The sequence below is a fragment of the Neomonachus schauinslandi genome, chromosome 6, assembly GCF_002201575.2.
Source record: "Neomonachus schauinslandi chromosome 6, ASM220157v2, whole genome shotgun sequence".
Taxonomy (NCBI): domain Eukaryota; kingdom Metazoa; phylum Chordata; class Mammalia; order Carnivora; family Phocidae; genus Neomonachus; species Neomonachus schauinslandi.
Genome location: NC_058408.1, coordinates 39,348,051 through 39,360,681, shown reverse-complemented (window position 1 = coordinate 39,360,681; position 12,631 = coordinate 39,348,051). Strand labels below are relative to the sequence as shown.

At 41.4% G+C, this 12,631-nt stretch overlaps 1 protein-coding gene across 1 annotated transcript in view; it reads right to left on the bottom strand.

Annotated features, from left to right (window-relative positions):
• The window catches only part of CENPF (centromere protein F), a 54,142-nt gene extending 46,423 nt beyond the window's left edge, over positions 1-7,719 (bottom strand). The window contains exons 1-4 of the mRNA XM_021682559.1: positions 7,512-7,719; positions 6,079-6,275; positions 911-1,032; positions 441-532 (exon numbers count right to left, since the gene is read on the bottom strand). Coding sequence (XP_021538234.1) covers positions 441-532; positions 911-1,032; positions 6,079-6,275; positions 7,512-7,673 — 573 coding nt within the window. The 5' untranslated portion in view covers positions 7,674-7,719. The remainder of the gene's footprint in view (positions 1-440; positions 533-910; positions 1,033-6,078; positions 6,276-7,511) is intronic.
• Between the last annotated feature and the right edge of the window lie 4,912 nt (positions 7,720-12,631).

Sequence of the window (12,631 nt, the reverse complement as noted above, 5' to 3'; positions counted from 1 at the left end):
CAGCACATAAATAATGACCCTCAAACCCCTTGTCCCTGGTGGTAATCAGCACATTCCGTAAGGCCTGAGTGGGAAGCAATCAATGGCCTCCAGGTGATAAAGCCAAACAGTGAGTCTCTGGAATAACCCTGGTCCCCGCCTCTCCTTACCATTAGATCTCAATAGGGAAATAATTATATGGCTACAGTTTCTGTAGAATTTTATGAACATCTAATGTCTAGGGATAAACTGATCTCCCCACACTATTTTTTTTTACTCCTACTTTTTAAAAACCAAAAAGTAATTATAACTAAGGTAATCAGCCAGGAACTTTATCTTCTTAGTGTTAGAAAAATGTGTCAAGCTCTACATGAACCAGATTTTTCTCCAACCCTGGACACCTGTATATCAAAGTACTTCTTCAACTGCATACTCTATTGTAAGGCCCATAATTAACTTACTTTAGCCTGCAAGGCTTTCACTTCTGCCTCTAATCTTTTTCGTTCTTCAACTTCTTTATTATATTTTTCTTTTAGATCTTCATACTTGGAAACTAAACAAAGACAATGAGAAACAGTTTTACTTCAGTCATTGATTTCATAAAGGAATTCACAGATCAACAATCATTTCAATAGTCTAGAAATGAATATTGCAGTACACTAAGTAAACAGATGCTGGGTTTGAATATTCTGAAACTGAATTATTTTTAAAACACACTACAGGCTAAAATGAAAAGTTTAAAGGCTTAACCTGGTAGCTCCATATAGCTCAAAAGATACACAAATGGATATGTAGTGCATTAACGCCCAAATTAAAAGGTTTTTTTTTTTTTAATGCCCAAGTTAAAAGTTGAATTCAAAGATGAACTAATTGATTTCTTTGACCAAATTAAAATTCCAGTAAAAGAGCTATGAAGGGAAAAAATCCTTACCACTATAATATTGACTTGGTGTTAGTGGAGTTGCGAAGATTTTTTGTGGTGTCGCGGATGGATGCAGAGAGACATCTGCAGCCTGTGCAGCCTGTTGGCTTCTTTCAAGTTCAGATTTACACCTGTTAGAAAAAGACCCAAGAGGACACAAATCAGAGCAAACACTACTGAATGCCAGCACCACCCGTTCCGAGAGTAATAAACTTACAAAAACCCCACCCTCTAAGAATTCTTACCACTTCATTGGTCCAACAGACATTTAATAAGAACTAACTTATGGAACAGACCTAAACTCAGGCCCCCCGTCTTCAAAGGAACTCAGTCTGGTTAGGGAAACAGAAATATAAACCAATAATCACAATGTTATAAAGGCTACCATGAAGATCTGTAGTGACACTATAGTTATAGAGTTGGGAGGCTGGGGATATATTCTGAGCAAATTTTATACTCTAAGCCAAAGAAAGACACAGGAATATTTAAAAACAACAACAAAAGAACTTCAGAAACAGAAAGAAACTGGTGTCACTGACGCATGGGCTCAAATCACAAAACTGACATCACTTGTGAATATTAAGTCATGACAAAAACATAGACTTGCCATGTATTTTATGACATTTTAAAAAACACAGACACAAAAATCAAGTTAACAGTGCATCTAGAGAAGACAGGGCTGGAAACAGTCACAAAGAAATGGGAAAAGTATATATTGTATATAAGCACAGAATATTTCTATCACTTAAGTTCTGAACACCTTTCAAAATCAAACAACCTAAGTTAAGAGGACTCAATTCTCACAAGTCTGTAATGTCTCTGATTTTAGCTCAACACAAGAAATGAAATGAACACCCCATAGAACAGCTAATGATGTGCAGTCTCTTTCTCATGGACATGTTGCTCAAAACAAGGAGTGAAGGAAGTGCCCCAGTGCCCTAGCTCCACTCAGCTCCAAACTCAATCTGGGAAGGAAAAGGCAATGTCTGGGCTAAAAAGGACTGCTCTGCAAATCAAATCTTCACATTCGAGCTTATGGTTGGTAACAGCACTGTCCAATAGAAAGGTTCTACTAACATGTAAAGAGTAACAAGAAACAAATGGATTTAATATTAGTATTTTATTTAATTCCATATTTTCAAAATACTATCATTTCAACTTACAGTCAATACTAAAATTATTGAGATATTTTACTTTTTTTTCTACTGAACCTTCAGAATTTGGTGTGCATTGCATACTTATAGCACATCTCAATTTGTTTTGTTTTTTTTTTTTAAGATTTTCTTTATTTATTTGAGAGAGAGAGAGAGCACAAGCAGGGGAGAAGGGGAGAAGGAGAGGGAGAAGGAGCCCGATGCGAGGCTTGATCCCAGGACCCTGGAGATCATGACCTGAGCTGAAGGCAGATGCTTAACCCACTGAGCCACCCAGGTGCCCTGTCACATTTCAATTTGTAATAGCCACATTTCAAGCCATGTAGCCAGTAGCTACCACAATGAATGGTCCAGGTCTATAGACTACCAAAGGTGTAGCAAATTTGGTGACTTTAGAGATGAATTTTAAAGAAGCTTGTAAAAATCGGTGTTTCTTTTTCCTCTCAAATTCACACTTCATCCTCCTCTGCCTATCCTTTCATTAGAAAAAAAGTTTATTTTAAATATAAAACTATACCCTATTATTTCTTTTCTTTTCTTTTTTTTTTTTTTTAACGATTTTATTTATTTGACAGAGCAAGACACAGCGAGAGAAGGAACACAAGCAGGGGGAGTGGGGGAGGGAGAAGCAGGCTTCCCGCGGAGCAGGGAGCCTGATGTGGGGCTCGATCCCAGGACCCTGGGATCATGACCTGAGCCGAAGGCAGACGCTTAACGACTGAGCCACCCAGGTGCCCCTATACCCTATTATTTCTATAAGCCTTTATTTCTCCTATTTCCTACGAAGAAAAACAAAAACTGCCACCAAAATAGCACTAAATTAAGCGGTTTAACTGTATGAGATTGTCAGTACTCAACAGTTTTTGACCAACATTTCCAATGGTTCAACCTAACTTGTTTGAGACCTTCCAGAAACCTAATCAGTGGCCACTGATGGAGAAAATAAGTTTCTGCCTGCACTTGAAGGTTAGCAGTGGGAATCTGAATACACTCAATAGTTTTTCTAGTTTATAGTTTTTATATTCTAGGAAACTGTACTCTTAATAGTTTGGTTTTTTTTTAACTTAATAGTTTTTACAGTCTGAGGTTTATATAGTTTATAAACATCTATCTCTACATCACAGATAATAAAAATACTTTTAAACTAAGTGTGCTATCCTAACCCCAACTATAACAACTGATAATAATAATGTTAACACTTACCAAGTTGCTAGGTATCACACACAACTCTGAGCACTTTATATCTGCAGGTATTGCCACCAAATGTCACTTTGCAATAAAAAATAGACATGTATACAAAAAAATGTTTACCTCAAATGTTAAAAATACAAACATTTCTGTCTAAATTATTAAAACCAGTATTTCTGGGGCACCTGGGTAGCTCAGCAGGTTAAGTGATTGACTCTTGGTTTCCACTCAGGTCATGATCCTGGGGTCATGGGATCAAGCGCCGCATGGGGCTCCACACTCGACAGGGAGTCTGCTTAGGATTCTTTCCTTTTCTCTCCCCCTTTGCCTCTCCCTCAGCTTGCTTGCTCTCTTTCTATCTCTCCTCACTCAGATAAATAAATAAGATCTTTAAAAATAAATAAAAATAACCCTGTATTTCTAAAACCAGCAGCCAAAATGTACTTTCAAAGAAAACTATTCTGGCATTCTGAAAGTAAGCTTCCTACTTCCCTAACATCTGTTTTCCAAAAACAACTACTATCTTTCATCTATTTATTTGACAAATATTTGAGGGCCTGCCAGGTGCACGGGGTACACTGATAAGACTGACCAGGTCTCTGTTCTCATGGAGTCTGGTATGGCAGACAGTAAACAAGAAAACAAAAAACTCAATGAGATAGAAGTTACTTATTCCAACATGCAACTTATAGAGACCCACCTTCCTACGTGGGTAGGAAAAAAATTAGGAAGAGATTCCTGTGTACCTAAACTATCTTCACAGGAAGACAAATAAGAGTAATTTTAAAGTATTTTAACTTTCAATTTGAGAGGTAGGTATAATTAAGATTATTGTGGCCACATTAGGAAAAAAAAATTTCATGGAATCAAGATCTTTATTAATTACAAAGGGAAAAACAGTGTAACTTCACAGTGGAGAAACCCAGACAACACCTCAGCCAGGGAATCAGGGTAAAAGTCCTATTAGGTCATGTATCTCCTGATAGGATACACTGAGAAAGGCACATCACTACTTCTGTGGTATTCTTACCCAGAATTTATAACCTCAGTCTGACCCAGTGGTTCTCAATCCAGGATGATTTTACCCTCCCAAAAGACATTTGGCAACGCCTAGAGACATGTTTGATTATCAAAACATGCACGTGGGGGAGGTGCTACTGGCATCTTTTGGGTAGAGGCCAGGAATGCTGTTATGTGTCCTACAACGCACAGGACAGCCTTCCCCAGCAAAGCACCATCTAGTCCCAAATAGGAACTGTGCCACTGCTGAAAAACCCTGATCTCATCAGTAGACAAACCTAAACTGAGGACTACTCTACAAAAGAGCTGACTAGGACTCTTCAACAATTTCAAGGACAAAAAAACAAGAAACAGTCACAGCTTAGAAAGAGATGACGAAAATATCAACTAAATGTAATGTGGAATCCTGGATCAGAGCCTGGAACAAAGAAAGCTCATGATTGGAAAAACCAGTGACATTCTAACAAGGTCCATAGTTTAGTGAATAGTATTGAATCAATGTTTACTTCTGGTTTGGTCATTGTACTTTGGTTATGTAAGATGTTAACAACGGTTTCTATAAATCTAAAGTTATTTCAAAATGAAATTGTTTTTGTTTTTGTTTTTAAATTTCTGGGTGTGTATTAGCAGAATCAACAATGGGGCAATCTGCTGACATCCACTTTGCTTTCCACCTGTATTACTCCTTGTTATTTTGACAAAATTCCGCTATTAGAACAAGAAGATACCATCTATAAGCTAGCAGTCTTTTGGTCCCACTGGATTTATTTTGATTAATGTCTCAAGTTGTTTGGATATATTTTTTTTTTAATGGAAAAGAAGTCATAGGCACCATTTTTTATTGCTTAAACTGGCAAACTGGTTATGTAATACTTAAGATGGAAGATGGGGATCTCAGTAGGAACTTTTTTTTTTAATTTAAGATTTTATTTATTAATTTGACAGAGAGAGACAAAGCAAGAGAAGGAACACAAGCAGGGGGAGTGGGAGAGGGAGAAGCAGGCTGCCCGCTGAGCAGGGAGCCCGATGCAGGGCTCGATCCCAGGACGCTGGGATCATGACCTGAGCCGAAAGCAGACGCTTAAGGGCTGAGCCACCCAGGTGCCCCAGTAGGAGCCCCTTCTTGAGTACACTTTCTTCCCTCTCCAGCTTAGATTCCACAGCACATGATTTTAACCACTCTCTCCCCAGCATTCTTAAATATTCCACCATCTTCCATCCCATTACCCTGGCCAAAAACAACCCCAAGTCAATCCTCCTGTTCACATTCTCAGCATTTACCTCCCAGATGCTAAAAGGAAAAGAAAAAAAGCATACAACTCTATAGATGGGTCCCACTATAAACTCCTGGTCTCCAACCTCAACGGGGCCCTCAGCGTTCCTAGGTCTTTTGAAATTCCCTAGTTCTCTCTCATTCTCTACAACAGCTTTTCCACTCAGAGGAAGAAACATAAGCCATTGGTATTAGATATGCTTAACTCCTCTCCATCTTCTAGTACTCACTGTTGAGAGATTTGGTATTATTTAATATTACATCATCTGGTAGAAAACACAGCATCTGGCCCACGAAGCAGCTTAATAAATATATCTTGAATGAATAAATGAATAAGCAAGAAGCCGTTTAATGCATTTACATAGTATTGAGCCATGCAATTATAGCACTGAAGTATAGAAGAATTAATTTTCCTCAAGTCATTGTTCATTTCACTGGGAAAATGATTGTGACATATAATTACACCATTAAAGGAAAAGATAAAAGCATCCAATGAACACATATAAAGGATATCCACATTAATACCACTCAAACATAATTACCTTTTCAGTTCCTGTTCCAGTTTTTCTATTTGTTTTTTGCTGGAGTTCAACTGCCCTTCTTGGAAATTCACTTGCGACTCCTTGACTTGAAGTTCATGAGAAATTTTCTGCTTGGTCTTCTCCAGATTCTCACATATTTCCATCAAGCTTTGGTTCTCCCTTTTTAGGTTTGCGCCCTCTGTTTTTTCATTCTCAACCTAATGGAGATCGTGCAGAAAGAAATAGGTCTCTTTTGCTGCGTGAATTTACCAAGTATTTGTAAATCTGAGTGTAACACCGACAACTAATTATTGTGAGATGTGGTTGCTGTAATCCACAGGTCAGTGCTTCTTCACAAACACAAAATTTTTTTTTAAAGATTTATTTATTTGAGAGAGAGAGAGAGAGCACAAGCACAGGGTGGAGAGGCAGAGGGAGAGAAAGTCCAAGCAGATTCCATGCTGAGCCCAGAGCCTGACTGGGGCTCAGTCTCACGACCCTGAGATCATGACCTGAGCCAAAACCAAGATCGGATGCTTAACCGAAGGTGCCACCCAGGCACCCCAGGAACACAGCAATTTTAAATGACCTCACTTTGAAGTCTAGATAGAAAAGTTCTATAAAGTCATGGATTATATTGTCTTTGGTCAGGGCTATACATACCCTTCCTGGAAAGGGACTTGGCTTTAATGTCCTTTCAAGTATAACAAAATAAAAAATAAACCCTATAAATCTCTCTTAGCAATTCATTTTAAAGTCTGGCCACTGGGGCACCTGGGTGGCTCAGTCGATTAAGCATCTGCCTTCGGCTCAGGTCATGATCCCAGGGTCCTGGGATCGAGCCCCGCATCGGGCTCCCTGCTCAGCGGGAAGCCTGCTTCTCCCTCTGCTCCTCCCCCTACTCGTGCTCTCTCCCTCGCTCTCTCGGAAATAAACTAAATCTTAAAAAGAAAAAAAAGAAAAGAAAAGAAAGTCTGGCCAATGAAGCCAGTTGTTATAAAAATTCTCCCACTAGGGAAGCCATTTCAGAAGCAGTGACTGTACCACTAACTTGTTGGCTAATGCAGAGGGAAGGAAGAAGCACTGTTTTAGTTCTCATTTCCTAGCCCCGAAGAGAAGTCTGGGAATGCCAAGGTGAAAAGCCCACACTCAGGGAGCAATATCCATTTGGACTGCAAAGTGCCCTAATACTGGCGCCCAGATTCGGAGTCCGAGAATTTTGGCCATGTTGGTATGGAACCCAAAAGCAGTTTCCCATGTGTGGTCCCAAACAGAATGCAAATGGAACTCAGCAGCCCTCAATATTAGCAGGTAAGCCGAAATGAGGGGCAGAGGCTGGAGAAGAAGAAGAGGGGCAGATTACCACCCACAGAGAGCACACTCATTTTTCTCGAAATTGCAGACCAAGATCAAATAATCCACACGCTGGTTGAGAGCCAGAGCTTCAGTGGTACCTTCTGCTTCTGCTTCTGCAGTGCGGCCTCCAGAGTCTCCAGCTGGAACTGCGCTTGCTGCCTTCCTTTCTTCAGTTTGTCCAGCTGGCCTTCCAGCTCTTCGATTTTTTGAAGAGCTCTCGTAGGCAGGCCCTCCTTCCATTCTTCCAAAGCCCAGCTCATGTTGCTCTCCTTTCTTTACCAGTCACACATTTATAAATAAACTGGAGAGAATAAGCAGACTGTTGGTCTTACTGTCATGAAAAGAGACCTAAAAGCCTCAGAGACTAAGGTGTCTCTAAGGAGCTTCCAAGCTTCACATTTCAGAAGATAAGGAAGTAGGACATCGATCTTCCCCACCCCCTGAAAGGTGACCACCAATCGCTCTCATTGTGAGGTACCTAAGATGCTTGTGTGGCTTCCCTGGCTCTCTGTTTTTCCTGTTTCTCAGGTTTGACTTCTTAGCTACCTGCTTTCTACCTCTCACTTTGTTATCATGATATAAAACAGGAGTACTTTGCTCTGCAATAGGTGAAATAGGTCCTATAAACAAAGAAAACTCATGATAAGTTATTTCGCAAATGCCCTTCTTTCTCTCTTCACATCACTGTCATGCATACTTTGTCCCTCTTCCCTGGGGAGATCCCTAACCTGGTCATATCTCCTGGCACAGTCCCCGTCCCCCTTCCCAGCAGTTATCATGCGTTGAATTAATGCATGAATGAACAAAGAGCAAATGCCATATTAGTGCTAGAATGCAGTAAAGCCATGCTCCAGACAGACCTTGATGAGGAAACCGGTATATAGCCTCAGTAATTCAAATCCCAGCTCAGCCACGTACAAGATGTGTGACCTTGGGCATGTTACTTAACTGTTCTGTGCCTTGGTTTCCTCATTTGTAAAGTGTGGATAATCATGGCAGTGACTTCCCAAAGCCTTAGAAGAGTCCTATATTTCCTGATAAGCATTCTGTACCTGTTAGCTATTATATTAATACTCGAAAACACTTCATTTGTATATTTCAGCCTCTGGTACCAAGAGGGAAGTGGCCTACCTCCTTCTCAGCCACATCTTAGGAAATTCAAATCAGCTGGGAGACAAGTATGGTAATTGTTCTTTACTCATTAGTTTCTAGAACTTAAATGAAAGAAAAGCATTCATTTTCCAGCTATTTGGGGAAGGTGAGAATCCGCTTTTTACTACATGAAGTCCACAAACATTTTAGTGTCTTGCTTCAATTGATGTATCAATGAAACTTTTTATCAGAACAAATAAACAGTTGATAAAAGTACTAAGAATGATAAAAAGATGTTCAAAAATTAAGAGAGCAAAGTTCGTGGAAAACATAGTTTAGATATTAAGCCTTGGAAAGCAGTGTTTTCTCTGCCAGTTTAATTTTTTTTCTTTTTCCAGATCTCAGTTCTTTGAACACAGCATCTTAAACTCCACTCCCATTTGCCCAAAAACTGCTGAAAGAAATCTCATACCTCTCTCTCCACCAACAAAGGACAATTTACACTGTCACAATAGGCTTCTCCCTCCATTCCAATCTAGCCCGCCCATGCAGGGATGAGGGTACAATACCCCAGAGGCACACCACCGATAACTGTCCTAAACAGATCTGCCAGCCACTGAAATCGTTACATCAAGACACCATCACCAACAAAATATTAAAACGGTCAATTCAGAAAGATGATAGAGATGAGGAGAATAAACAGAAGGAAAACTAGCAAGTTGAATGCTTTGCCATTTCAAAGTCTAAGATACAGCTATAAAGAAGTGGTTAAAACAATCACCAGACTCAAGCTAATTTTGATCAGATTAAGGCATCAAACATCAGCAGTCTGTATGGAGCCACTGGGGCAAAGGACAAAGAGTGTAAATCTCCAGATTAAGATGTAAGGAGCAACAGGTGTAAAGGAGGGTTGGTAGTTGAAGAACAGCCCAGGTGTCAAGGTTCCTGCAAGGATTTTGCAGAAAATGCTCTTTCTATCTTAAATATGGGGAGGGCACTCTTTATGCCCGAATCACCTACCCCCAGCACTGGAGGCCCACTTCAACGCTTTCCCTTTAAAAGGAGCTCCCATCTCAGCCAAGAAACCCCGAGTCGCCGCCTACAATGCCACCGCTGAGCCTAAAAGTGAAAACTCTGCTCCTCTAGACAAAACTCAAGGATAGGACTCAGGTCATTTATTTATTTCTGGGTCTTCAGAACAGCAGAGCCAGGCACCCAAGCGTGTCCAAATAAATGTGGAAGACGGGAGAAATGCTCTCGCAACTAACAATAGGCACACCAACGTGCCGCGCCGATCAAAAAACCCAAGCTTTCATCTCCTCCATGCAACAAAGGACCGACGTCCAAATTTCAAAAAGGGACCACTGGCTCTGGACGTAGACGGCTGCTAAGAAATATCTGCTAATCTCCAATTCACGTATCTTACAGAGGAGGAAACTGATCCCCCAAAGTACGAGCTCGTGAGCGAACCGAGTGTGCGGACACTAGTGCGAGCACAGCTCTCCCAGGAGCAGAGGGGCCCCGACAGCCTTAATAAACCTCACCCGGGCCGAACCTCTGGTCCCGTCAGGTGGGAGGGGAGGTACGCTGCACCCCCTGGGCCCGGGAGCTCGATCCCACAGGCATCCCGGCCCAGGATCCTCCGGCAGAAAGCCAGCCGAGCCCCCCCCCCACGCCCGCCGCCGAAGCCACGACCCACGCAGGACACTCACCTTGCTGGCGGGGAGGGAAAGACGACCCCTCAGAGAGTCGGGCTCGAGTGCAGCCTCCGCTGGCTTCAGCCCAGATTCCAATTCAAACTGCCCGCGGCCGCCACCGGTTTTCGATTCGCCCGCTTCCGGGACAGACCAAACTCACCCTCCAAGCCTATTGGTCACCGTAAGTAGTAATGGACCAATCGGCTTCCGCGCACTCGGACTGCCGGCTCTGATTGGTTCTTTTGGATGGATTTAAAAATCAAGTCCTCACCACCTGGGGCCGGCGCTAGAGTTAGTGTTTTTTTGTTGTTGTGGGAGGGCGGAGACCACGTGCTTTTTCAGAGGCTGTAAGGCGTTGTGAACCGCTATTTCCGCAAAAGCCGGGGAACCCCGCGGGCCAATTAGAAGGGTGTGGTCTATCGCCCACAACCAGCGGAATTGTGCTGTCCGGAGAACACTTTAGGTATCTATTTATTAAATGTACAATTTAGGACATAGATACGAGGTAGTACGCTTGCTGTGCATTTTCGTCCAGTGTCATTCTTAACAATTCCTTGAGGAAAGTATTTCCATTTTATTTAAAAGTTAACTGAGGCACGTAGAAGCTCCCTAATTTGAAACTGAATCTAGAGCATACAGGATCTCACTCTTAACTGCTGTCCTCTGTTGATCATACCCTAAAGAGCTGAGTCCGAACACTTGTTAGCTGGATTCCAGGAGAGGACATTGCAGCCAGAAGAATCTCCAAAACTGGATGTAATCTCTCCTTTTTATGAAGCCCGCTAGTTTTGTGTGTATTTATGTACTTGTTCTATTTCCCTATTCAATTAAAAATAAGCTTTCAAAGACAGAACCAAAACAATGAATTGTTACATTAATATATCTCTGATGCTGTTGTCCTCCTCAATAGATTCCAAGCTTTTTGTAACCCTCTCTCCACCTTTCATTAGATGCTTACTGCATTCTAGATAGTCCCTTACCTTTTCTGCTCATCCTTCAGTACCCAAATCAAATGCCACTTTCTACATAAAACCTCCCTATTTTCACCCACCCCTTAGAAACAGTTATCTCCTACATCTTTCCTAGAAATAGGTGTATATATTATATTTATGTCTGTCTGTCTCTCCTAGCAGTCTTGAAAATTCCAATAGAGTAAAATCTGTTTTAATTCATTTTCGTATCTCTAGTAACTCCCTAGTAACTTTGCACATAAAAAAATAAGACCATCTTGGGATGCAAAACTACTATCTGGAGAAAGGCCTTGTTCTCCACTATCCCTGAATCCCCCCAAAATGGGGAGGGAGCCAATAGGTGAGGAGAACTTTTATTGGATACTGCCATGATTAGTCTAGCATTTGGTTGTTCTGGGATTTGAACCAAATTCTGACTCCAACACTAATCACAACTCCACTGCTTCCTAGGGGTAATTATTCAACTATTAGCTGCCTAAGGAAAACAGAATTAGAAAGACATACAATAGAGGATTTTCAAGGATTGCATTTACTATTGATTTATTCATTTCTTAGTAGATACCTATTGAGTGGTCACTGTATAGCCAAGCCTTGTATTACATTCATCTATAATAATCAGTAAAGAAATACATTGACTTCTTGAACAGGGGAATCATGTAATGGAGATTATTCTGTGACTTCAATTATGATTTCCTTCCCCTGCCTCTATTTTTAGGGGCTGAAGGGGGTGAATCCCATCCAACAAAACACAGATGTCTTCTGAGAGTCATTTTCAACTCCCTCACTTCTCCTTTTAAAGCTGCTCTCTCACTGAGTCAGTCTACTCTCTCTGGACTATTCATCCACCATCTCTACTTTCTGTCTATGAATCAGTGCCCTTGAGTCTTTCTATCTTTTCCTCTCCAGCTTAGATTGCAGGGTTCATCACTTAAACCACTATTCTGCTACTATCCTCAACTCTCTTGCCTCTTGTTCTGTCTCCTCAAACCTATATGCATGCACCTTTCCAGACCCTTCCTAAGAGCACTGATGCTCCAGAATGGGGCTGGAGAAAAATCCCAGGACTGTGCATCTGTGTAGATAGGAACCACTTTATTTTTTTAAAGACTTATTTATTTATTAGAGAGAGAGAGAGCACGAACTGGGGAGGGGGGTGGGCAGAGGGAGAGCTAGAACCCCAAGTCAGCTCCATGCTGAGCACGGAGCCAGATGTGGGGCTTGATCCCAGGACCCCAAGATCATAACCTGAGCTGAAATCAAGAGTCTGACACTTAACCAATTGAACCACCCAGGCACCCCCATAGGAACCACTTTAAATATATGACTTCTAACTGGGGTCTCAATGCTGCTCCACAGTCCTTTCTCCCAAGTCCAAAATTTCTCTGATATCCTCCAACTACTATCTCTACTCTGGCTCTCAGAAGATGACCACATCTCCCAGCTGACAGAAAATGAAAG